At 40.9% G+C, this 23,997-nt stretch overlaps 1 protein-coding gene across 3 annotated transcripts in view; it reads left to right on the top strand.

Annotated features, from left to right (window-relative positions):
• Window positions 1–23,997, top strand: part of RBMS3 (RNA binding motif single stranded interacting protein 3) — a 730,467-nt gene that overhangs the window by 362,877 nt on the left and 343,593 nt on the right. For 2 of the 3 annotated variants that reach the window (XM_052797551.1, XM_052797557.1), the window contains one exon: window positions 8,773–8,942. In XM_052797551.1, coding sequence (XP_052653511.1) covers window positions 8,773–8,942 — 170 coding nt within the window. The remainder of the gene's footprint in view (window positions 1–8,772; window positions 8,943–23,997) is intronic. The other variant, XM_052797566.1, reaches the window with a different exon arrangement.

Genomic DNA, 23,997 nt, shown 5'->3' with positions numbered 1-23,997 from the left:
AAGGTGTCCGGCACCACCTTGGCCATCTATCTCCATAGGCTGACACCTAAATCCCAATCACTACCGTTAGATTCTTATCCCTGCTGTATTAGCTTACTGTTGGCTTTCTAGCTGTCCTTTAAAAGACATCACATACATCAGTCTCATGAGGTTGGTTGTCTCCTCTTCTTCCTAAGCAAGGAATTAGGTGTGAACTGTAATGACTTGTATGGGAAATTTTTTAAAAAGTTATTTGCTACCATGAACTTGTTAGAGGAGTTTGCACTGGAAGCAAAAACGTGGTGAGGTTTGTTGATGGCTCATTATCTTCTGTGGGCATCCTCTGGTCCCTGGTCTGGGAGCAGTGCTTTGCTGTAGCCCAAGGGGTCCCAAAGAAAACATGAACTCTGGCTATTGTGGAATGCCCCAAATTCTGTCCTGATGGTGTCACGCTGTTATCTTTGGGACAAAGCTTTCCCAAACTCTGTGTTCTGTGGATTCCTTTGGCCGCAGGAGGGGAGGCACAACTCATCTTTATATAGCGCTGGGTGGAGGGGGCAGAGGTTCCCTGTACACATCTGCAAAAGACTGTTGTGGTAACATGGGGAGATGATGGGGGCTGTTCCTCGGGAGCTCTGCCACCCCTGATTCCTCCATCCCACCGATGCTCATGTCAACAGTGGCAGATTTCCTGCTTAATTCTTCCATAAGAAAGACAAACTGAGGAAACTTGGGCTGGATTTTGAAAAACCTTTTTGGTTGGGCTTTCTTACTGCAAAATGAAAACACATCTGCTTCTGATCTCTGCTCACTAAATTCTCAAGTGGAGAGGAAAGAAATGATATCGATGTTTTGGTTTTGTTCTGTGCTTTAAGTTCAGTTTTCTGTCATGAGCTTTTTTTATACTCAGGTTCTTGCACCAGTGTTGATGCTGTGGTATGTGTGGACTGTGTGCAGAAAAGCAATGCAATGAAGCATGTGCCTCCTACATCTCATTTCCAAGATGCTTTTAGTCTGCCACATGTAAACAAATACCCAGAGAGTAAATTTAGTTTCTCAGAACCAAAAACGTGTTTGTTTTTGCAAACATTTGGAAAGTTAAGTATCAGCCTTTCGATCTGCATTTTTATTCTTAACCTTCAAATGGACCAACAGTTCATCATTGTAGCACAAAAATTGGCTACATGGAAATGTAAACACAAACAATAATTTCTGCTTAAATTTTATATTCCCCCTCCCCTGCCTTTTTTTACCACAAAGTTGTTGTATCACAGGAAGTAATTGCTGTCATATTTTGTTCTGTGCTCTAAAATATTCTTATTAGGGGAATTGCAATGTTTTATCGTTCAGATTGCCCAGATTTAGTATTTTTAAGATCTAGATTCTGTTCACATTTAGTCTCAGTACATCAATAAAATATGAATGGATTGGATAATGAAGCAATAACACTAATTTATGTCAAAGAATATAGGTTATTGTTTACGAGTTTGCCAAAGTGCCAAAATACTTTATCTATAGAAAGAATTCTTCTTCTCCCTTGCTGAGAAATAAATAATGTCACAGGAATGGTCTGTCATGGGAGCCTCCTGCCATGAAATAAATGGGAGGAGACAAGGCTGTGAAGGTTATTTTCCGCTCTGGAAAATATTTATTTGGTGACACAGCTCTTATTCCTAGTCTTTGGCTTTTTAGTGCTAAGGACTAAATTGTACCCTCCTGTCTGGATGCGAGAAGCTCTAAATTCAGGGAAGCTACCATAGTTTAGTCCAGAGCGACAGGCAGTCCATGGATAAACAGAAAATCGCTTACGAGGGATGAGTAGTTTTATCTTTGGTGTAGCAACATGTAGGGAGGAGAGAGTGAAGGGCTGAAGTTGGCAGCTTGGCAGCTTACATCTATTTAGTGACCAAAACCCAGGGTCGGCAGCGATGGCTGGGGTGTTCTCAGTCTGCAAACGATGCTCTTCATCTCTGTGCTGTTCCCTTCACTTGGATTGGTTTTTGCTGGGGCCTGTTTATCCTCAGGTGAGATGACCATGTCTCTCCTAATGATAAGTGCTCTAATCCGCTTTATTATTTAAACTTCAAAAAAAAAAAATCGTACTTCAAAATAAGCTGCTGTCCACCTGAACGATTTGGTTTTGAGTTTCCCATTGGTAATGGTGGGAAATGGAGTGATGTATGGATTAGTGTATTTCAGTCTATCTTAGTGGAAATAGAAGATACTGTGATCAGTGAGAAAATTTTCAGGCTTCTAGTGTATGTCACCCTGGCTAATGATTGCTAAACTCTCAGTGCAGTGCTCTTAAAGATAGCCAAGAAGAATGAATTGTTGTTGGGTTTTGGTTGGTTGGTTCGTTTTAATGCAGAAAACTGTATAAAATGAGACCTACTTTGTAGGTGCTGTCCAATAAAGGACTTCCTCCTCTTCCCATGGATGTTTTGCTTCCTATGTATTGTCTACCTGTAAGTGCTTATAAAATGCTAAAAGCTGGGCAGTTGTGATTTGGAAGATAAGTGTTTTAGAACAGAGAAAATTGAGCCAAATTGTGCCTGAGCTTATGCTTTATGGACCTCTAGTGCTTTGTGCCTGGTTCAAGGGAACTGTAAACCCCAGGAGCATTTAGCCTACTAATTTCAAAAGCTTTGTGTATGAAACAAAGATCTCAAAGTATCTTACTGACCCATCAAATCCCAATTTAAATCTGACTGTTGAATGACTACTGTGCCTGTTGGAGGACTAGGGTTTGGGGTTTTTTTTCCATAATTGTCATTTTTCACAAGTGGGGTTTTTTTGCTGTGTGAAAAGAAAGGGTAAGCAAAACACAACGATACCTTTTTCCTGTGGGCTAGAGATATAATTTGGAATAGAATGAAAAAAAAAAAAGTTCAATGTATACAAGAAGCATAAGCAAGATAGCACTGTGATTAAATAATTCTAAGTTTGTTTTTAAATAAAATAAAAAGAATTATTTTTAATGAGAAAGCTAATTGGATTGGCATTTTATTTAAGCTTTAAAATTATTTCATTCATTCAGTTTAGATACAGGGTAACAAAATCATTGTATGCAGAAATCATTTTTATCTGTAAAAGAATTAGAGATAGCTTTAGTTGTTAAGTTAAATTTTAATAATATTTTCCCCATCTTTAAGTAATATTGTAGTCTTCAATAGTGTCTTTCATCCAATAATCACAGAGCATTATATAAGCCTTGAAAAGGTAAGGAAAAATCATTACAGATTGGTAAACTGAGATATAAGGAATATAAATTACTTTCTTGGAGTAGCACAGTGATGTAGTGGCAGTACAGAGAGCATAACCCAGCAGCTCTGACTCACTGGTCTTCTTGTATCCAGCAAATCACTTTTAAAGGCCTTGGAAGGGATTCAGAGAAATCAAAATGCTCTTGAGGTGTGTTCTGGTTTTCTTGATTGAAAGAACTGTGATGCAACAGACTTTGAAGCTTATTGTCTGTCTTCATCTTCTGAGTTTACTAACATTTTCACATGCTGTTCCTTTACAAATGGAAAACATTGCCAAGTGGTGGGTTGTTGCTTCTACGGAAACAGTCCAGGAAGCTTTGTCACTGTGCAGAGAAGTTAGAAGATATCTGTTTGTTTTCTGTTAGATGTCTAGGGAAAGACCTGACTATGTAGGGAAGCGTCCAAGAGGAGCTCTGTCTTCCAGGCCTTCGTTGGTCAGAGGGGAGCTAGACAATAGTCATGGCTGGATTCAGCGAGACCAGTGAATGCCCTGCAAACTCAGGAAGAAAATTATGACTCGAGCTCCCTTGACTGCAGCCTTTCTAAAATACACAAGGTTTCTGTGTTGCCAGTTTCAATGTTCATCTTGTATTTGCTTTTCTGTTCCACCTGGCTGTAGATGAGAAATACAGCTTACCTTTTGGTGCTGCTTCTCACTGAGGAAGGCAACCAAAATGCAGAAGAGTTGCTGTGGCTTTTATCTAATTCTTTTTATTATATTTGCCCTACCTCTCTGTTTTCTTTTTGACTGTGATGATTGTCTTTTGCTTAATATGAGATTTGCCATTCAATCGGCTCCAAAATCCCATCATCAGGCCGATAAGTTGGTGGCATCCTCTCATCATTGCTATAATTGGCCAGTAAGAACCCTCCAGCTCTCAAAAATTACTCCTTTGTACAGTAGGGTGTAAAGAGAACAGTATTTTGCTAGTGTGTGCTGTAAACTGATATTTGCACAATTTATTTGTATTTACTTTGCCTTATTTTATTCTCTCAATCAGGAGCTAAGGGAATTGTGTAGCAATTGGTCTCTAAGTGAGATGAATCTAGCAGCTGGAAAACACTCTGTTCAGAGAGAAATGGATAGTGTATGTTCACAATTGCTTAAATAACGCATGTTTTAATGCAGGACTGTGTGTTGTACTCCTTTTTTTTTATATAAAATATGCACTACAATAGGAAAAGTCAACATATCAGTGTTAATGGGGAATCTTTCCAAGACCTTACTTTCAAGTGGATAAAAGAGTACAAATTTGGGATAGCCAAAGGTGAATACAAACAAATTGGCTAGTCCATTAGCATAGCTGTCCAGCTGCATCCTAGACTCTGAGGCCACTCCAAAACCACAAGCCCAACTGCCTCAGAAGCCTGCCAAGGAGCCAGCTGCTGCTAATAAAGCAGACTCTACAACTTGGCATCTGGGGCCTGTGATTCCCATCCAAAAGGAATTGTATGTGAAAAATATTTGAAATTTGTCTTTTTAAGTAGTGTTTTGCTTTGGGAGAAAAATGCTTTAAACTAAACTTGCAACAAGTGAAAAAAATACGTAAGAGTACTGTGGTTTCTATGGGAAGATAAATACCGTCCTTGTGTTAAGGAGGTTGGATGTTAGAAGGAGGAGTATTGTTCATTTAATAACCAAGAGGCTTCTGGTTCAGCCTTTCTGGGTTATTGTGTAAGAAGGACCAAGGTATCTCATTATTCATGCTTAGCTGTGTGCACTTGCATGGGACACTGTTTCAGAGAGCTCAACAGTAGGTTTTAAGCATAAGGGTGCGTTCCTGAGACTGGATAAGAATTAAGCACATTAATTTCTCACTTTTAAATAATGAAAAAGGAGAAGTTTCATTCATTTTTCAAAGATGAAAACAAATCCTATTAGCCAGCCATGCTAAATTAATAAGCTGCTTGGAATGATCTACAAACCAGTTCACTCCCCCCCACTCCCCATTGACTAATGAAGCATGAGAATTGAAAAATGAGTTGGTCGCGTTGGTTATCTGAAAAATTAAGGACAAAGCCAGCTCCGAATTCCAGCTCCCTTTTGAAGTAAAACGTAGATTTTGCCTAATACTTTTTTCTAGTGCTGCAGGTCCTGCACTCGGCTGTGTTGGCAAAATGTTTTTCCCAGATTTCTACAGCTGGTGTCAGGGTGTTTTGAGCCAGTCTGGACAGCGGTGCTCCTCATGGCTCTCGTGGCAGAGAAGTTAAGTGCTTTGCCCCCAGCCACGGAGGAGGCCGACATCAAAGCAAGGCACAAATTTCCTGCCGTCGGGTGCGCAGGTGGCTCCCCAGGCAATGCCCCCCTTCAGCATCATCCGGGATCCTGTAGCAAGTGGTCAATATCTGGGATCATCATCAGGTTGCCATTAATTTCTTTCACTCCAGTTATTACGTAGAGATTAACGAACCAGACCCTTTGCTCATTTGGAGGCAAAACACATACTTCTGCCATCAGTCATACACTCACAGGCTCAGGAAACAAGAATTCAAAGCTTTCTTCTGACCTGAAGCTTTTAGTCTGGCAACCGGCCAGAAGATGTCATCAGCCCTAGTACAAGCAATTTTGTAATCTTTCTGCGGATAGTATTCTGGGGTATTGGATATGCATGGAAATTACTGTGGGCAGCAGTGGCTGAGATTTATTAGTGAAGAGAGTTTGGAGTATAGCTGTGCTTGCTGGTCTGAGATCAGCATCCTCCAAAGCGGAGTGTGGCTGCCTCTCTGCCCACCCTTAAAGCATCTCCCAGGATGCTGCTGTGAACCTGGGCATCTGTGTGTGCCTATTGTCTGAGCAGCTCTTGCTTGAGAGACCACCTATCCCATGGCCTAATTCTCTGGATATACTGAGGACTTTTTTTTTTTTTTTTTTTTTTTTTTTTTAAATAGCCTTAAAATCAGTGTAAATGTAATTCATGTTCACATCTAGGTCCCCTTTCAGCTGGCCAAGAGGGATAAAAAGTCTTAAGCTTAAATTAGAATTAGGCCCCCAGTGCTTTCCTCTGTTTGAGGATAAAGATCTTACAATAGAATGAAAATTGCTCTTTGTATTTCAAAGGTGTATTTCCACTTGTTTTTTTTTCTTGCTTATTAGGTTGGTGTGAGAATAGGCCATTTACTCATTATCCCCTGCTAAGACATATATAATAATAACAATTAATAATTAAAGTACATAGCACTTTACTGGCTTACAGAAAATTCTGTCCTTTACGTGCATTCAGTGTGTATGGTAAACTTGGAGGTGTGGGGTAAAGCAGTAAGAATGTTACCTTGACATTTTTTAAATTTTTTTTTTTTTTTATTCTACCTTACCAGTGCTTAAAATGTACAAGTTCACCACGGTGTATTTCCTGAGCTCTTGGTGTACTAAAGCCAAACATGTGCTATACACAGTCACCTCTACCATGGCCCTGGAGTGCCCAGAGATTTAAATATGCTTTCAGCCAGGATGTTTTAAGATGCACTTGTCTATGTATTTGTTGGAGGTCACTGTTGCCTGCAGTTTTACCCAGCCACGCCATGGCTGTTGTGTGGAGCTGATTTCCAGGACGTGCTCACAGCACTAGGGCTCAGTTGAGGCAGTTCCCCGTGCTGGTATTCAGGGCTGCTGCTTCTTCAGCTTTCTATTTCTGGGAATGACATTGAAGCTGGGGTGGGTGGGGATTACCCAGTGATAAAATGTGTGTGCAGAGAAATATGATCCGTATGCATTAAGTGCTTTTGATTGTCAGCAAAAGTATCTACGCAGATACTCGGGGAAGGAAGCTGGTTGGCCTTTCTCTGTTACTGTAGATGAGAGTGAACGTCATTACTTGCTAGCATGGCGATTGCACTGTCTATTAAACCGATTTTTCCTTTTAATGGGTCCTACTTGAGTCACATTACAACCAGGCTAGAATGCGGAAGAATTCTGATGTCTTGACACTTGATGGTGTGTTCCGACTCTGCTGGTTTAAATGGGATAAACTGGGAAGAAGGAAGGAGAAGGCAGCAGGAAAGACATCGTTGGAAGTGTGGCGCTTTATATATCTCATCAAAGCCTCTGAGCTTCACCTATCACTGATGCTCCTCTTCTGCTCTCTAACTTCTTTTGGTTCTTCTAAGTAAAGGGACTTGTTTGAAAGAGTTTAGAGCAGAGAGAATTTAAAAATAACCATGTACCGACGCTCTGATTTAGTGTGTACATAATTAGAAGCTCTAAAGTAGGGCCACTGAAATGAAAGGGGCAGTTGATCAGTGTGATCAAAATTACTCACAGACTTAAATATTTTCTCTGTTCAAGGCCTAAATGTAGAATAAGCATATTAGAAGTCACTAAAATGTCACTGCTACTATAATGAAAATTGCAGATGTTTTGCTTTTATTAGTCCATTAGCACATCATGGTTGACTTAGTATTCACCTAACATTTACCTGCTGTTGTAACTACGCAGACTGCTAGCAGAATCCGCTGATCAGCATGTGGGAAGGGGATTTCCCCCCTCTCAGCAGGCAGTTATGTTCCTGGAGCTCTGCCACCAGTTCCCCTGGCTGCCCAGGCCGAGCCTTGGCCCGCAGCATTCCCAATCTCCCCCAACTTCTCCCCTAGGTCGCAGCTTTTCTGCACAGGTCACAATGGTGTCAGGACATGGCTTCCTCCTGCCAACCACTCCTCCATTCTCCTCACAAGCACTCTGTGCTGTGAGTAAATACGCTGATGGTCAGAGAGCCAGGCATGGTTGCAGCAGCTTAAATTCCCCGTTGCCCCCGTTGTTGGAGGTGCTTATATAATTTTTATAGCATGCATGTGTCTTCTTTCATAGCATGTATTTACCAGGGAGAATGTTGTTGTCCCTGTGAGAATGACTCCCTTTTTAAGTGGTATTTCTCAGTTGTTGTGTCTGGTTTGTGGTTGTTTGGAAGTGGGTAAGGTTTTGGGAGCAGGAGGTCTTAGCCTGATCATCTTTTCCAAACCCTGTTTCTCTATGGAAGACATCCATGATAGTCTTTTCAGGCTCCTTTGGAACTTTTTTCCCCTCTCAGGCTAGCCAACTCTCTGCCACCTGACTGTGCATGTACTGGGTGCTCCTCATGTTTAGAAGAGACTAACCAGGCTTCTGACATCAGCTTCTGTACCTTTGGCTAGATATTCTTATTTGTGTCTTAGAGTATTCTTAAAGCAGATTGTGTTTAACTTCTCTCTTTAATACCAGGTACTCCTGAGTATCTGCCATTTCAGAGCTTTATTTTGTGATGTAGATAAAATAGGCTCATAATCTAGCTACGTTAATTCCAGATTAACAAAATAAAGTAAAATAATGCATAATGCACTTCATAGCCATGGCTAAACCCAAAATCTCGGCCCCATTTTGAAAGGCATTGCTGACCCGGGGTGGGTGCACGCACTGTAGGAGCAGGCAGCTGGAGGCAGTCAGGGAGGGCAGGACAAGCATGTCCTCCCTGCATAGCTCTGGAGTTACCTGGGTAAAGCACGCGAGTCCACCATGCTTTTGTTTTCAAGTAACACCCTTTTTGTTTTGTTTTGTTTCCAGCAGTCCTATGCACCAGCTCCCCACCCCATGGCTCCTCCCAGCCCCAGCACAAACAGCAGCAACAACAGCAGCAACAACAGCAGCGGAGAGCAGTTGAGTAAAACCAACCTGTACATTCGAGGCCTTCCACCCGGCACCACTGACCAGGACCTTATCAAGCTGTGCCAGCCGTAAGTGCACTTAAAATACTCAGTGTCTTCGGGTAGGAAAACGTCAAAGCTGGCCTTTCAGTTTACACTTATGTACGTCCACAAAAAGACATCAGAAGCCTCCTGCACTTGAATGTTAACCCTTATTCCTTTAGTTTGAACAGTTAATTAACGCCTGTTGAAAACCTTCTGGTAATGAGTTGTGGGGGACAGAGAGGTGAGGGCCTTCACATTGTCTTATGTTTATTTTAATCTGGTTTCTTTCTTATGTTAAAAGAAGAATTAGCATGACAAGAAAACCTCCCTAATGACAGACTTTATAGTTAGAACGATCTGTGAATCACAGCCCAGTGCACAACAAACATGGGTGTTCCCATCTCAGTCATTTATCCCATCTTTTGATTGCTGTGTCACACGTTGCTGGGCTTAAAGATTGAGAAGTATGAAACCCACTGAAGGTGGCCTTGTAGCCATCTAATTAACATCTAATTAACTGCTGTTCTACTGAAAAATGATGATGTAGGAAGTAGCACCTTCTACCTCCCTGTTTATCTTGAGAGTCACATTTGCAGGTTGTGCTGATAAACATCAGTTTTATTGTATTTTATTCCTGTTCAAACTGGAGAGGCAGCAGAAGGGAGCTCTTTGCTCCTCATGCATCATCAAAAGAACCGTTTCCTAAAATGTTGCACCCTGTTAAGCCTCCTCACTCGACTGAATGTGGGTAATGAGTAGAAATGAGAACCTGATTGGATCTCCAAAGTCTTGATTATTATTGATGACATGCGGGAGGGGAATAACCCAGTTTGAGATTCCAACCAGAGATTGCCTGGGTGGATTTAGGATAACACAGTTTCTGTGTTGAAATAAGAACATGGAGAGATTTGAAAAATAAAAATCCACCCTTCTTATGATGCAGAACTGCAGTGCTTTTGCCATAGAATAGCCTATTCCAAAAGACAACACTGTCTCTGATATTTTTCATCACAAATCAGTCTTTCAAATAGGGATCAATAAATTAAATTTGGTAAAGTAAGGAACAGTCTGGGGCTGATTTGTTGACTTGAATCCAAGTGGTTGTTGTTTTGAAGCCTGCAATAGGAGTAACAATTTAATAGGATATTACAATTTTATGTCATTTTGCCTTTCCTGATTTTGACCAAAAATGCTGGAAGACTTCCCTAAGTATGCTTTATGTGGACGTGGCTGGCCAGGACTGGAACTAGCAGTCTCAGTGAAGTGATGTCTGAACTTCAGCAAAATTATGTTAGCTTGAGACTCTTCCCTGTGACTTTCTCCTACTAAGGCTGCTACAGGTAGAACTGGCTCACTGTTCGCAGGAGTATAGTGTGGTGGTGATTTTTCATATTTCATGCAAGCTGAATTGCGAGTGTACCTGTCTGACATTTGTACAGACTACATTCATGACACTTCCCGCCTGTGACAGTCACAGATAATCCCAGTTCAGGGGCCAGATCCTCAGTAGGTATAAATTGACTGTAGTCTGCTGATGTTCAAAAAGCTATTTTGCTATACATCTTCTTGCAGTCTGACCCTTTCCGAGTTCAGACAAATGCTTTCAGCTGATCAGGAATGAACTAACTATTCCTAGAGGAGCCTTACGGCTTTGGCACTTAGTGCTGCAGTCATGGTGTGAGGCTGTGGTATGAGCAGCGATACTTGAATCATGAAGTTCAGAGAGCATGTCCCTACCCCTTGTCTGCGTATGGGAAGTGCGCATCAAGTATCTGAGAGCTTCCTTTCGGCACTGTGGCAAAATTTTTAATGCGCTCCACTAAACTTAATCTGGTCTATGATTAGAGGGCTTTTGTCTTGCTAGCATGGAGTTCCTGTGTGAACAGATGCTCTTTAACAAAAATGCTGACATTTATTTTGCTGATTTTCTATCCTTTGGCTGAATGGAAGCGAGGAGAAACCAGATAGTTGTTCTCTCTTTTTTCAGAATATTAAAAGTATTTATCAAAGCAAAAAGGGAAGGATGGTATAGGGAAACGTAAATATCTGAAAAGACAAGAATTTGTCATGGCAGCACATAGGTTTTTGAAGTAATACGTTGCAAGACATTTTCTTTACCATTGCAGATGTTTACATAGTAGAGGTGGATAAAGGTCCAAATCCCTACTCTCTTTTCCCCCCTGCTCCATGTCCTTCTCTGCCCTGCCCCCCCCCCCCCCCCCCCCCCCCGCCCCCAAATGCAGTATGTATAGCAGCAGATTGCTGCTATATGAGCAAGACATACATTTGTCTCTTCAGGAATGGTTGTCTTCTGTAGAGCTCTCTCTTAGCTTACATGGCTGGGGGCTCACCATGCGTTAAGACTTCATGCGAACAGATATTCACAAAACAGCACAAGGTGCTGGCTCTTAGGCTTCCTGCATAGAAGTATTAGTGTAATTTGCTACAAGATGTGAGGTGAAAACCTGAATTCCAATCCCTAAACTATATTATTATTTTGCAGTACAAGATTTTTAGAGAGCTAAATTTAAGGGAGGTATTCACCAAAGCTAGCTTATGCTCAGGACACTGGTTCGCCTAGGCTAGCTGCCAGTGCCCAAAATGAGCCCTTCTGAACCCATTTCCTCTGCTCCAGCATGTGACAAGGCTGCCAGCAATACAACTGTCACTTGTAATGTCTGACATTTGGCAGGTCTGAGGAATAATGTTCTAAACCCTACAATATTTCTCTCTCAAAAGTACAGGGAATGCTGGAAATGCTTATGGTTATGTACGTTTATCATAGCCCATCCCATTTCCAGGTTTATTCCAGCAAGGAGGCCACCCTTTAACTGATATGTAAAATTTTTTATTTAAGTGCATTTTGCCAGGTGGGTTATAGAAGACAAATTCTTTAATCAGAATTGTTTGATAAAGTACAAGGGGCTGTTTTGGTAAATCCTGCCTGCTTTTCTGTATTTCTGCTGTATGTTTTTGGGCGGTGTGTATCGCACACTGAATGGAAAACAGCAGACTGCAGTACCATTGATGCTTGAAGTGCAGAGTCCATTACACGTGATGTCAGACGTTTCTGACAAATGTTCCGACACTATCAAACCTTTTATCAATTTAAGAGTAACCTTGTCACAGTAATCTGTCAAACTGTTCATATAACTAAAGGAAAACAAGTCATCATAGGCTGTACGGTAGCTGAGTAAATAAAAAAAAAATTGCTACTGCAAGATTTTCTTTTTGTGTAGTTCTGATCCTAAGTATTTGGTTTAACGTGTCCAGCAAAGTTGCATCAAATTCTCTTTTGCAGCAGGGAGCTGTTAGGTTTCACTGTATCTTTTGGGACTTTATACAATGATTCTATCAAAGGTTACATCGAAAAAGAGTGAATAGGAATGTTTAGCAAGCAAGAATCTTTTACATATGTATCTTCTTCTGGATTTTCATAAACACTGAGTAAAGGAACTTCCAAAAATGGACCTTGGCTTCTCTTAACCTTTCTTGAGGTTTTTTAAAAGGAGGCTTTATACCCATCTGTGATCATATTGATCATCAGAACTTATTAGTCTAAAATTTTTATTTTTAAATATTTCATGAAAATAATGGTAAATATCACATCATTAGCATTTATTTCTCTGAGGTACACAGTCTCTGCTGGTGCAGTGGTACACACCATTATACATGTATCTTCCCAGTCAAAATATGCTTTTCATCAAAAGGCAAGATAATCAACCTTAAGATGTAAAATTACAGATTATAGACAGAAAAATGTGCGTGGTGTGTCACTGTACAAGCAAAATGTAAATTATTATCTTTGAAATATTCATAACCTGTCACTCTAATTTTCATGCATGGTGTTATATTTCATCCAGAAGAATTCCAAAATTCTCTTAAAAACATACACAGGTGGCTAAGTCCCCTGTTGGTATACTGGACATATTCCATTCTTACTAACTACATCCCTGTGGAGATAGATTGAAGGAAATCTCATACACAGATTAAACATTTCAGCTTTATTACTTTGAAACATTTTTCATTTCAACAGCTCACAGTCTGTCTCTCAAGATTTTGGTCTTTCTGTCTGTCTTTTCTTACATGTTTGCACTGAAGAAGACTTAGGCCCAAAAGTTTTTAAAAGGTAAAATAAGTTTTGGGGAAGAGAAAGGGAAAAGAGATATCAAATAACTCTTTCCTGCCCCCCTCCCCCCCAATTTTGAAAAGAAAATTTGGCTTAAAAAACTCAACATTTGACTTAAAAAAAAAAAAAAAAAGGAAAAAAAAAAAAGAAAGAAAAGGGGGAAAAAAAAAGCCTTGTGCATTGCACAGTTAAGATACTGGCATGTATTCAAAAGATAATCCCTGTCCGTCTTGATTCAGTCATGAATTTTTCATGCCCAGTCTGTAGTCTGAAAGCAAGGTGCTTCAGACTTCTAGTGTCTGATAGTTTAAACTAACTCATGTTTTTGTCCTGACTTAGTCCTGTCCCCTCCCGTCTATAATATAGCTTCAGAAACTTATTTCCATCTGCTTTGTTCTTATTTGGATTAGTTATCTCATCACCCTTGAAGTTTTGACTTCTTTGTGGTCCAGGGTAAAATTAAAGGACTTAATTAAAACAACAACAGTAAAAATATCTAAACCTAAAGAGCAACAAGTCTGTAGACTGCTCAGGCTGACTTTTGAGGAAGATGAGATAGAATCTACCAAATAAATGTTTTTCCAGGTATAGGAAATCCCTACTGAATCATGATTGTCATGAGTGTTGCTTTCTCAAATTGCTTCTAGATCCATATTTTGTGCAGATTACTCAAGGTTTTGGGTTTGGGGTTTTTGAGGGTGGTGTTTGTTGGGGTTTTTTTGTTTGTTTGGTTTTGGTTTTTTTTCTGAAGGTATCCTGATTGTCTCCTTGACAAGTCATTAAATGTGAGATTTTAGCCTCTCGTTTCATTCTGAACGTCCTTTGTTTTGTCCCATGGAACATCTGAATAAATATTCAGGCTGCCACTGTTTGGATCCTACTGAAGGGCTAGCCCCAAGGATAATGTAACTGAGGTTATTAATTGAAAATACACGCATTATTTAAATCTTAGACTATTTTTGAAATGAACTGTGTGCATTCCTTTTGCCCCCACAGAAAACTGCTGAGTTCATCAAGGTTTCAGAGGGGTTCAAGGTGCCTTTCAGGACAGGGTCTCTTGTTAATAGCTGCAACAAGTACATTTTTAATTAGACCAAGCTTTGTAGCAAGTTCATGATGGCCGTTTGTGCCATGTGTTAAGGCAGCAAGAGTTTGATATTCCTGGCTATTTTTATTTTCCTTTTGAACTATAAATAAAATAAAGGTTAACCAAAATAAAATCCCCATAGTGAGGTCAAAATGAAAAAGACCAAAAGAATCCCTGGAGTAAATCCTTTGTTCTACAGTGAAGTCGGACCAAATTTGTACTCAGTGTAAACTGGTGTTCTTATCCTGGCCCTGGTGAAGACAAAACCCAAACTATCTGAGACTTATGTAGCAGTAGAGTGTTAGCCTGTGTCTGCTCCTGTATTTTGAAGAAGTAATTTTTGGAGATGTAAAGGAATTTACTGCGTTCTGTAACCTTGTGTAAGTTAAAGCAAGGTGCCCTGTGGCTTCAATATTAATTCAAACAGAACCATGTAATCTACATCTCTCCTGCAATTAATATCAGCTGACACTGTTGCTCTGTGATATAGCAGATACTGAAAGGGCATGAAGGTGAGAGCGCTCATTCAGTGGGATTAGCTCATATAGGAACCATGTAGCATCATACAGGGCAGTTCCTACTTAAATCCCACTGGATGTTTTGGTTCCGTGTATCCTGGTAATATGAGAACTGTGAATGGCTCTGAAATCTGCCGAACTTTGTGGGAACCAAAGAAATGCCCACACTTGAGGGGAAAGAAAAAACCTCTAAACGCCCTCAGATTTTCTTTATTATTCCAAGTAAAATCAAGAAAGCAAAGTCCCAAGAAGGATGTACTGTTGGGCCAAGCGCAGCAAAGGTGTCCTGCTGGACTAGATATGCTGATTCAAAGCGATGAGGGAACTACCTGAGTTTGTTCCTCTCATTTGTTAATGTGTGTGTTCAGACCAGAGGAAAACATGCTGATGGGTTAGCTTGGAGAAATCTGCGTTCTTCTCAAGTTTTTTTGTATCACGGACATTTCCTAAAAGTTTATTAAGAGGGGTGGGAAAGGGAAAATAAATTAATTTCAGGTTAATACTTTTAAGACAAAATGCCTTTGATCAGGAACCAGATGGTGAATATTAAGGATGCATAAAGTAGACATAAAAGCAGAGGAACCTAATGCCATGGACATGATTTGTTAATTCTTGCATTGAAGACACTTTCATAGTGATGGTGCTTATGAATGCTGTTAGAAACATTGTGGCGTTGCTCTCTGGCTCCAAAATGGTACAAGGCAGTGAACTTGTATTTCATCTGAGTGACATCTTGGTTTCTGAAATCAGTTGATTTGCAGTTTTGCACTCAGTTATATAAATATTACATCTCTGCAGTGTGTAAATATGGGTATGGATATGCACGGGTTTTTTCTCCTTTACCTGATACTGTAAAAAAATTATTTGTATATTCACTCCCCATTAAAATAATCTCCAAATGTCTTCCATTGTTAAAAACAAACATTAAAGTTGCCCCAGTAGGCAATGAACTGATCCTCTTCTTGCCTAGCCTCTTTCATCAGGGGAAACAAAACTCTAGGTCAGCAAATGCCCACAGCACTACAGAGAGCTCCATCTGGGATGTGAACGTTCCCATTGTCAGGAAGAAAGGCAGAAAAATAATCTGCGTAAAGTAATAAATGAGCACCTGCACTCTTCTCTGTTTTGAATGTGCCCATCTTTTCACTGGAGTGTGACAGTGTGTCAGTGAGAGTTTCTCATCTTCTTTCAAGTTGGATGAACCTGATTTAATGGAAGATAGGGGAGGAGGCAGGGTTCTCAGAGACTGCTGCTGAAAACATTTATTCTGGTGAATTTTAATTAAAGTTCTTGTCGGGGGGGGGGGGGCGGAACCAACCAAAAAGAAAACAAAAAACAAAACAGAGAGCTCATAACAGAAATATTGAGTCCTGTGTAGCAGTGTGAAGGGCATGACCGTAACAGCCACTTGTGTTGCTTACTGTGCAGGAGGGGTGTTGAGATAGAAAGAGGGCAAACACACTTAACGAGTTTCTTCTGACCTGTTCTGAGATGTGTGTGTTCCAGTCTTTCCTTGTCTCTTTCTTTCTCCACTTCTCCAGCATATTTTGTGTGCAACCAGTCAACCATGGCATCACCATCCATCCATCAGGCTATTGTCCCCTTACTGATGTAAACATTTAAGGATCTGAAAATGCTCATGGCCAAAAACTGTCCAAAGGACAGACAGGCTCTACACCATGCACGTCTGTCAGACAAATGCCTGGTTTTGTAATGTGGGTATTGCTCTGTGGAAGAGCCTTCATGACTATGGGACTCTTGACAGTCTGAATTGTATGAGGTCAACAAGGCCAAGTGCCTGGTCCTGCACTTGGGTCACAACAACCCCATGCAATGCTACAGGCTTGGGGAAGAGCGGCTGGAAAGCTGCCTGGTGGAAAAGGACCTGGGGGTGTTGTTTGACAGCCTTCTGAATATGAGCCGGCAGTGTGCCCAGGTGGTGAAGAAGGCCAATAGCATCCTGGCTTGTGTCAGAAATAGTGTGGCCAGCAGGACTAGGGAAGTGATTGTCCCCCTGTACTCGGCACTGGTGAGGCCACACCTCAAATACCGTGTTCAGTTTTGGGCCCCTCACTGCAAGAAAGACATTGAGGTGCTGGAGCGGGTCCAAAGAAGGGTAGTGAAGCTGGTGAAGGGTCTAGAGAGCAAGTCTTATGAAGAGTGGCTGAGGGAACTGGGCTTGTTTAGCCTGGAGAAAAACTTTCAGAAAAACTGCAAGGAGGTTGTAGCAAGGTGGGTGTCAGTCTCTTCTCCCAAGTAACAAGCAACAGGACAAGACGAAATGGCCTCAAGCTGCACCAGGGGAAGTTTAGATTAGATATTAGGAAAACATTTCTTCACCAAAAGGGTTGTCAAGCATTGGAACAGGCTGCACAGGGAAGTGGTTGAGTCACCATCCCTGGAGGTATTTAAAAGACTTGTAGATGTGGCACTTAGGAACGTGGTTTAGTGATGGAATTGGTAGTGCTAGATTAATGGTTGGACTCGATCTTAAAGGTCTTTTCCAACCTAAATGATTCTATGATTCTGTAAAACTCTGTTGCTCAGGTTCTGCTTTCCAGTGAGGAGGCTGATTGATGCACTGGTGGTTTGACAAAGGTTCCTTCACTACTATTCTTTGAGTTGTTGTGGTCTGTGTTTTTTTAATGGGAGTAGTGGCAGTGAAAGTTCTGGTTATGTTTGGTTCTTCTGTTTTGAAGCTCATTCACGTCCTTTAGATTTGTCAGCATTTTTGGTATTTGTTCTAAATTCTGGTGTCAAGTTCAGTGGGCCTTTCTGATCTGTTCTTTGAGAATTGATGGCAGCAGTGGAAGAGCAGAACCAATGGCTGTATTATGTGCACAGAGCAGAGAAGGAAGTAGGAAGTTCTCTGACTGGGATGTGGTTTATGCTTCTTAGGAGTCACCGACTTTTGGGAGAGGATGGAGAGATACTGTTCATGTTCTGACATTTGTGTAGCAGAAATGTTTCTGTAACCTTTCTCTAGAAGGTATGACACAGATAATGTTCTGATCTGTTTAAGAAAAACATTGTCCTAAAGCTTTGCTGGAAGGAAACAATACCAGCTATGCTTAATACCGCTCCCGCCCCCCAAATGCAAATAACCTGGGCACTGCTTCCAGCTAATGGCAAGAACCTTAGAGCATGCCTGTAACTGCTATACAAGGGAAAGTGTCAGGCCAACTTTGGTGGCAAAGCTATTGAATATTATCAGCACGAAAACAAAAATGTCATTGTATTCAGCTGCTAGACTTTCCCATACCATTCCAAACAAGCATCGACAAGAGCTCTGTGCTATGCAGCATGCAATGTCTTTCATTCCAAGTATTTGGTAACTTCCCAGAATTATTTGTGTGACAAGAGCTGCTGCTAGATTAGTGTTAAAAACTGAAAAGTCTTTAATTTTTTTAAAAGACGTTCACTAGAGAAGGAATTTCTTAGAATTTTTGCAACTACGTCAGAGGTTTAATGTCTGCCTTGTTACAAACAGAGACAGGAAAGATGGAATGTTTTCAGCCTAATTTTAAAAGATGTTGATCTGGCAGAGGTCTGAAAAGTTTTTTTCTCTCTTTGGGCATGTATTTTCTGTGTCCCCATCATGAGCTCTAGGGAAAGTGGACACCTCTGGATTCTGGTTCTCTTAGAAAGTACCTAGCCACAGCTCTGGGGGCAACCCCAAATATAATATAATATAATGAAGGTAACAGCAATGTGGAAATACAGGTCCTATTCTGAAATAAACTCTCTTCCAACAGACACCCAGCCTCATATAAGCTTCATGGAAGCACAGCAGTCTGTTCAAATAGCAGTTATTGCAGGATCACAGCCATGTTATTGTTTCAGTGTAATACAGGTAATAAGTGCAGCATTTATGGCTATTACTGCCTGGTGATCACATAAAAAAAAGAAAACAGACATGCTTTCCTTACTTCAGCTTCCCAGTTCAGCATTTCCATATACTCCTGGGGTTATAATCCAATTATGAAACTTCAATTATTTTCTGTAATTCACTGATTCAAGAAGAACATTAGCTTTTTAGCTTCTTTATAGTAGGGAACTAGTAATTAAAAGGGATAAAATAATTCACAGATTCATAGAATTTAAGATCCAGAAGAGACCAAGGGATGATCTACCATTATTTTCTGGTTGATTCAGGTCCTTAAATTTCCCTTACTTGCTCCTGGACTAAATATAGCAATTTATTTTCATGTAAAGAGTATGTTCCAGAAAAGCACCCACTCTGTACCTGAAGATATGAATGCAACAGCAAACCTAGCTCTGTTGCTAACAGTTTGTTCCTGTTAACCATGTTCCCTGGTCAGAATTTCTGACCCACTTCCAAATCAGCTTTCTGGTGTTGATTTTTACCTGTTGGTTCTTGGTGTAATCAGATTAAGGACCTTTCAGATTCTCTCCCTCTTCCTCCATCCTCCTCCCAGATGTACTCTACACACTATGGTCAAGTCACTTTTCAGACTTTTTTCTTTAATAATCAAAATAGATGGAGCTGTTCAAGTCTCTGATTATAAGACAGTTTTCTCCAGCTTTTGGATAATTTCATCAAGGACTGCATGGGTCATTTAAATGTTTTTAAAACTAATTATTTGTGGTTAGAAATAATTTCCTTTTCAAGTTTATGGAGATCTGTTATTATGTGTAGTTTATGTAGCCATATTTGTTTGTATGTGTCCTTAACTGGATGAAATGTATCACTGGAACATCTATGTTCCTAAGCAGGATGATGCTCAAAAACTGCCTTTGTGTCCCAGCAGGAGTTCACAGTGGACTGGTACTGGCACTATGTCAGAAGCAGAAGCTCATCTCTCCACCTCTGACGTTTTGATTACCTTTAATTGTAAATCAGGTGTCTGTCCATCCTTGGCTTTGAGTAATAAAAACCCACAGAATGAGAAAACTGCAGCACCCTTGATGCTTTATTTTTAAAAGTAAGGAATTTGGATCTAAGCCATATCTAACTTAATTTTGTAGAACTTAATTTCTCTACTCATCTTTAATGTTTCTTGTCCCCTCTGCTTTACTTAAATCAACACCAAATTTAGGATTGTCAATTAAATGGAGTATGGCTATAAAGTTTTTTAATTACTCTACAATAATTTAGCACAAATATTTCAATATAAAATTTATTAAGTGCCTTATGAACTGCATAACAAATTAATTCCTATCACATGTACAAACATACAGCCAGTTCAAGGAGCTGAAGGATTCATATAGGGCAATCTCTTGACTCTCAGAATAAAATGAACTCAAAGCAATTGCTTCTAAATGGAAAGGAAAACTGGTGGCTATGGTGGAACAAAATGGAATATGACCAAGTCATTTGTGGGGTTTATATCAAAGCAGGGCAGTATACTCATGCCATGATTTTGGTTATTGCCTAAAGTAAGAATTGGACTAAAGACATGATAGCAGGTCTTGCAGGTGTGGGAGACAGACTATAATGATACAGCTATTAAACACTATCAGCAGTTTTAGGACTTTTAGTTGTTCCATCTCTATTTTCTACGAGTGGTAAGAAAAACCTGGCTCTGCTGTAACATGGATTTGCAATTGTTAGTTCTTGTTAGGTTCCTGCATTTGTTTGTTGGTTCTTATTATGCTTAGATATAGGGAAACAAGAATTTGTCTTAATCACAAGACTGCATTGCTTGTCCCTGCTGTGTCCCTGCCACGCTGTTCCCATGGTACGTTGGGGACATGGGGCTGCTGTTAGGTGTGCCCTAGCAGCTGAATCGCCCACAGGTGCTGGGTAAGTATAGCTCTACCAGCCTGCATACGAGGTGTTTTAGGGTGAGAAAGAGGTGGGTCAGAGTGGCAAGAAGAGTGACCAAAATACATTGCAACTCCTTGGATGATGATGTCTGTCAGTACAGTTTAGCATGTACTGAGCCAACTATGTGGAACAGACTTAAATTCCTTGCCCTCCCTCATTCTTTTTTCCATTGCCCCTCCCACTTTCTTCCCTAATGCAGTCCTCCTCTGAAGAGGGATGTTTCTGCACAGTAGTCAGGCTCAACGTTTGCTTAGTAGGTGCTGGTTAGCAGTGCAAGGGTATTGATGAGAAAGCTTGTGTTAAATCTCTCTTTGGAGGCTGCCCTAGAATTGTTAGAACTCACGTACAAGTGGCATTTTAATCTCTCTGCAAAGACTTCTGGAAGGGATTTTTAAAGGACTGTGCCACTAGTTAGTAGCTGTCGCCAGAGTGTGAGGCACACTCTCAGTGGAGAATTTAGCAGCCCTCCATTGCACCTGGAGTTGAAATGTCGCCAAGTAAATACATCTCTATATTTTCAGACTGCCAAGTCACGGCAGCACCGTTTAGGACTCGGGATGTTGAGCCCTCAAGAGGGATCTCAGCACTCTCAGCAGATTCCCAGAGCTGGGCACTTTTTTCAGCCAGGGGACCTGCTGCGGCAGGCCGTCTGCTGGGGACATCGAGGTGAGTTCGACATGCTGAGGGCTCGCGGGATTCAGGCCGTGTGCCAGCAGTAAAGTGCTCGTCGCCTCGTAATGAGGTAGCCCTCCAGTCCTGCTATCAGGAGGTCTGCAGCTGGTCTGCTTAATGGTATTTAGTAACAGTATGTGTAGTAAAGCATGCTCTCTTATTACACAGAAATCGACTAATGCTGGCATCAGGAGTGGCGGGTAATTCAATCACACCCACAAAAATGATATTAACATAACATTAAAGAGCTGTGTAGACTAGCAAAAGACAGGAAATTATGGAGTTGAGCTTGAAACTTTATCCTTAACTCACCCATATTGTGTCGAAGTATTTGGAAATTTCCACAGAGCGTGTGATTTTATGGAACCTACAGCGGGGTGGATTGTCCTGTTTGTCTGCAGAGGATTTCCTCAGCTAACATCAGCCAGCATTAGTGAGAATTATATAAAGAAATCCTGGCACAATTTACAGAGCGTAGCTGGACAATGTGAGCTTTAAATATGAATTTCTTGGCTGGGGCAGTTTACCCACCCCAGCATTTCTGAAGTGCTGTATCAGGCGTTAGCTGTGTTGACTTTTTTCCAGACCAAGTTGCAGTTCAGTAGCTAAGTCCCTCTCCCAGTTGCAGAACTAATTTTTAGGGTTGTTTTTTTTCTGTTCAACAGTCACTAAAAAGATTTTGTTTTGTTTTGTTTTTTTAAGTTTACCTTTTGATTTAAAGACAGTGCCCCTATTTATTTCAGGTAAATTCACTGGAACTAAGTTGAATTATACTTAAAAAAAAAAAAAAAAAAAGCAAGCTCTATACCCATCTTTGGGCCTTATTTATATTTTTCCTCATTTTTGGTCCTGCTGAAACTAGTAATGCAACTCAGTAAGCAAGATTAACTTCATCACAAAAATCCATTGTTGGAAATGGAAGAAAAGGTGTTGACTACCCCATCTTCTTCCTCGAGGCTTCCAGTCCTCCATTGTACCTTCCTGTACCAGCAGGGACAAGGGGAGGTTCTAGCAAGGACCCTGTAGGTCAAGGTGGAGGCAGGGAGTACAGGGACACTGTACAATTTACAGTGTATCCACAAGGTGTTTATAGAGAAGGCTTAAGTTGTTTTGTGAGCACAGTTGTTTTATTTTACCCATTGGCATCAGAGCCACCAAGAGTTAAGGGGAGAATTGTCTGTTACTCCAAGCATGGGACTTCACTACAATCAAACATGAGACTGCAGATCTCCCAGAGATGGTGAAGCCAGCACATACACTGCTTGTAAAGCAGCTAAAACAGCAAAAGGTGCAGCACACGGATATTTTCTCACATCTTCAGGCAGGTTTTGCAGGCTGTGCTGAAATGCATTCTGCCCTTGGATACCCTGATAGTGGTGCCCGAGTAAAACCAACATGAGCTCAAGTCACATCTGATTTAGAGTTCATTTCCACGTGGCTCTGGGAGAGAGGGAACTACATGATGGTTGTTATTTGGGGCAGATTTAAAAATTTTAATCTAGTGCAGTGCAAGTAAAGAGTGACAGAAACCAGCAAGAATTATTTTACTCTCATAATAGCTCATTTGGAGATTTTTTTAATGGTATTTTCTGGAGATTATGAACTCTTGGTATGGTTAAGCTCTGAGGTTGTTCTGATTTTCCCCCTGTGCACTTTCTGTGCTAAGGAGCTGGGGAGGAGTGTCACCATGTCTGTCTCTGTGGTGAACAGGATGGTCATTAATGACTATGCATAGAACAGTAGGATGGCTGTATCCTAGGGGAAATCAATTTTCTGCAGAGAGCCAGGCTTGTAAAGAGTAGAAAATTTCCACTGAAGGGGAGGGGGAGAAGGGGAGACAAAATTGGCAGAGCAGGGATTAAAAAATATGAAGGCTTCAAAAGTGAGGGAAGACTCAAAAGGCTTTCTGTTCAGGGTGGATCCCCCCCCCATCAAAACTGAGCAGGTCTTGAACATGCTAATCTTAGAAATGGGAGGGAGAATGGCCTTCTGGAGAAGCTCTGGGATGGGGGACATGGGAAGGTTGGGGAGAAGACTACCTGGCGTTTAGACAAATGGTGGTTCTTTTTTAAAGTGCGTTTTTCTTTTCGACAGAGAACAATGCAGAAACATGCAGAACTGAATCAGTACTGTGCATTTAACTTCCTGAAGGAGCATCTATATTGCAGATACTTCTGAGTTTTAGAGCCGTGCAGTGAAACCTGGGACTAGGTTAAAGATAGCTGAGGTAGCCCCATGCTTTCCTGCAGAATTGGCGTGACTGTGGCATGGGTGGGTCCTTGTGTTCCTCACTGTGTGCGGGTGTAGTTGGGAATTCAGACTAGGGTCATTTTCTTCTGCCATTCTCCACTCTTACACATTTGTGTCTCTTCTCTGAATCACAGAGTTTCACTGTGGCACTGAGTGTCTCTCTCAACTTTGGGTGGCCCAGTGGCTATGAAAGTCCTCCCCCCCACGGTAACGGTTTGCTTCCCTCTCTTCTGCTGATTTCCTGCTTCTTAAACCTTGCTGCTCCAACCTTGCTCCTCCCTTGCAGACAGGCTGGAGAAAGCTTGTTTTCCCTAGGATGCTGTCATTTTACTCTCTCAACAGATTTTGAAAAAACTGTTTCACAGGGGAAATAAGGGAAGTAAACCGTAACTGGTGTTAAATATCATCATTCAGATAACAGCTCTAATAAGAGTAAATTTGCTTAGACTTTGTAAATATGTTTGTATGTTTATGTATCTTAAAAATGTAAGCAGACATAAATCTTTACATCTCAAACAAGAGGATGATTCTTTTCTGACTCTGCTCAATATTAAAGGCTAAACCAGAGATAAGATAACATTCCCATAAACATGGAAGCTTGAACAAAGGAGCTGTTGTCCTGAGAATGTGGGAATCAAAAAGAAACCAAAGTC

This window comes from Harpia harpyja, chromosome 1 (genome assembly GCF_026419915.1).
Source record: "Harpia harpyja isolate bHarHar1 chromosome 1, bHarHar1 primary haplotype, whole genome shotgun sequence".
In the NCBI taxonomy this organism is placed as follows: Eukaryota; Metazoa; Chordata; class Aves; order Accipitriformes; family Accipitridae; genus Harpia; species Harpia harpyja.
Note: the sequence above shows the minus strand (reverse complement) of the source record. Positions and strands in the feature narration are given on the sequence as shown.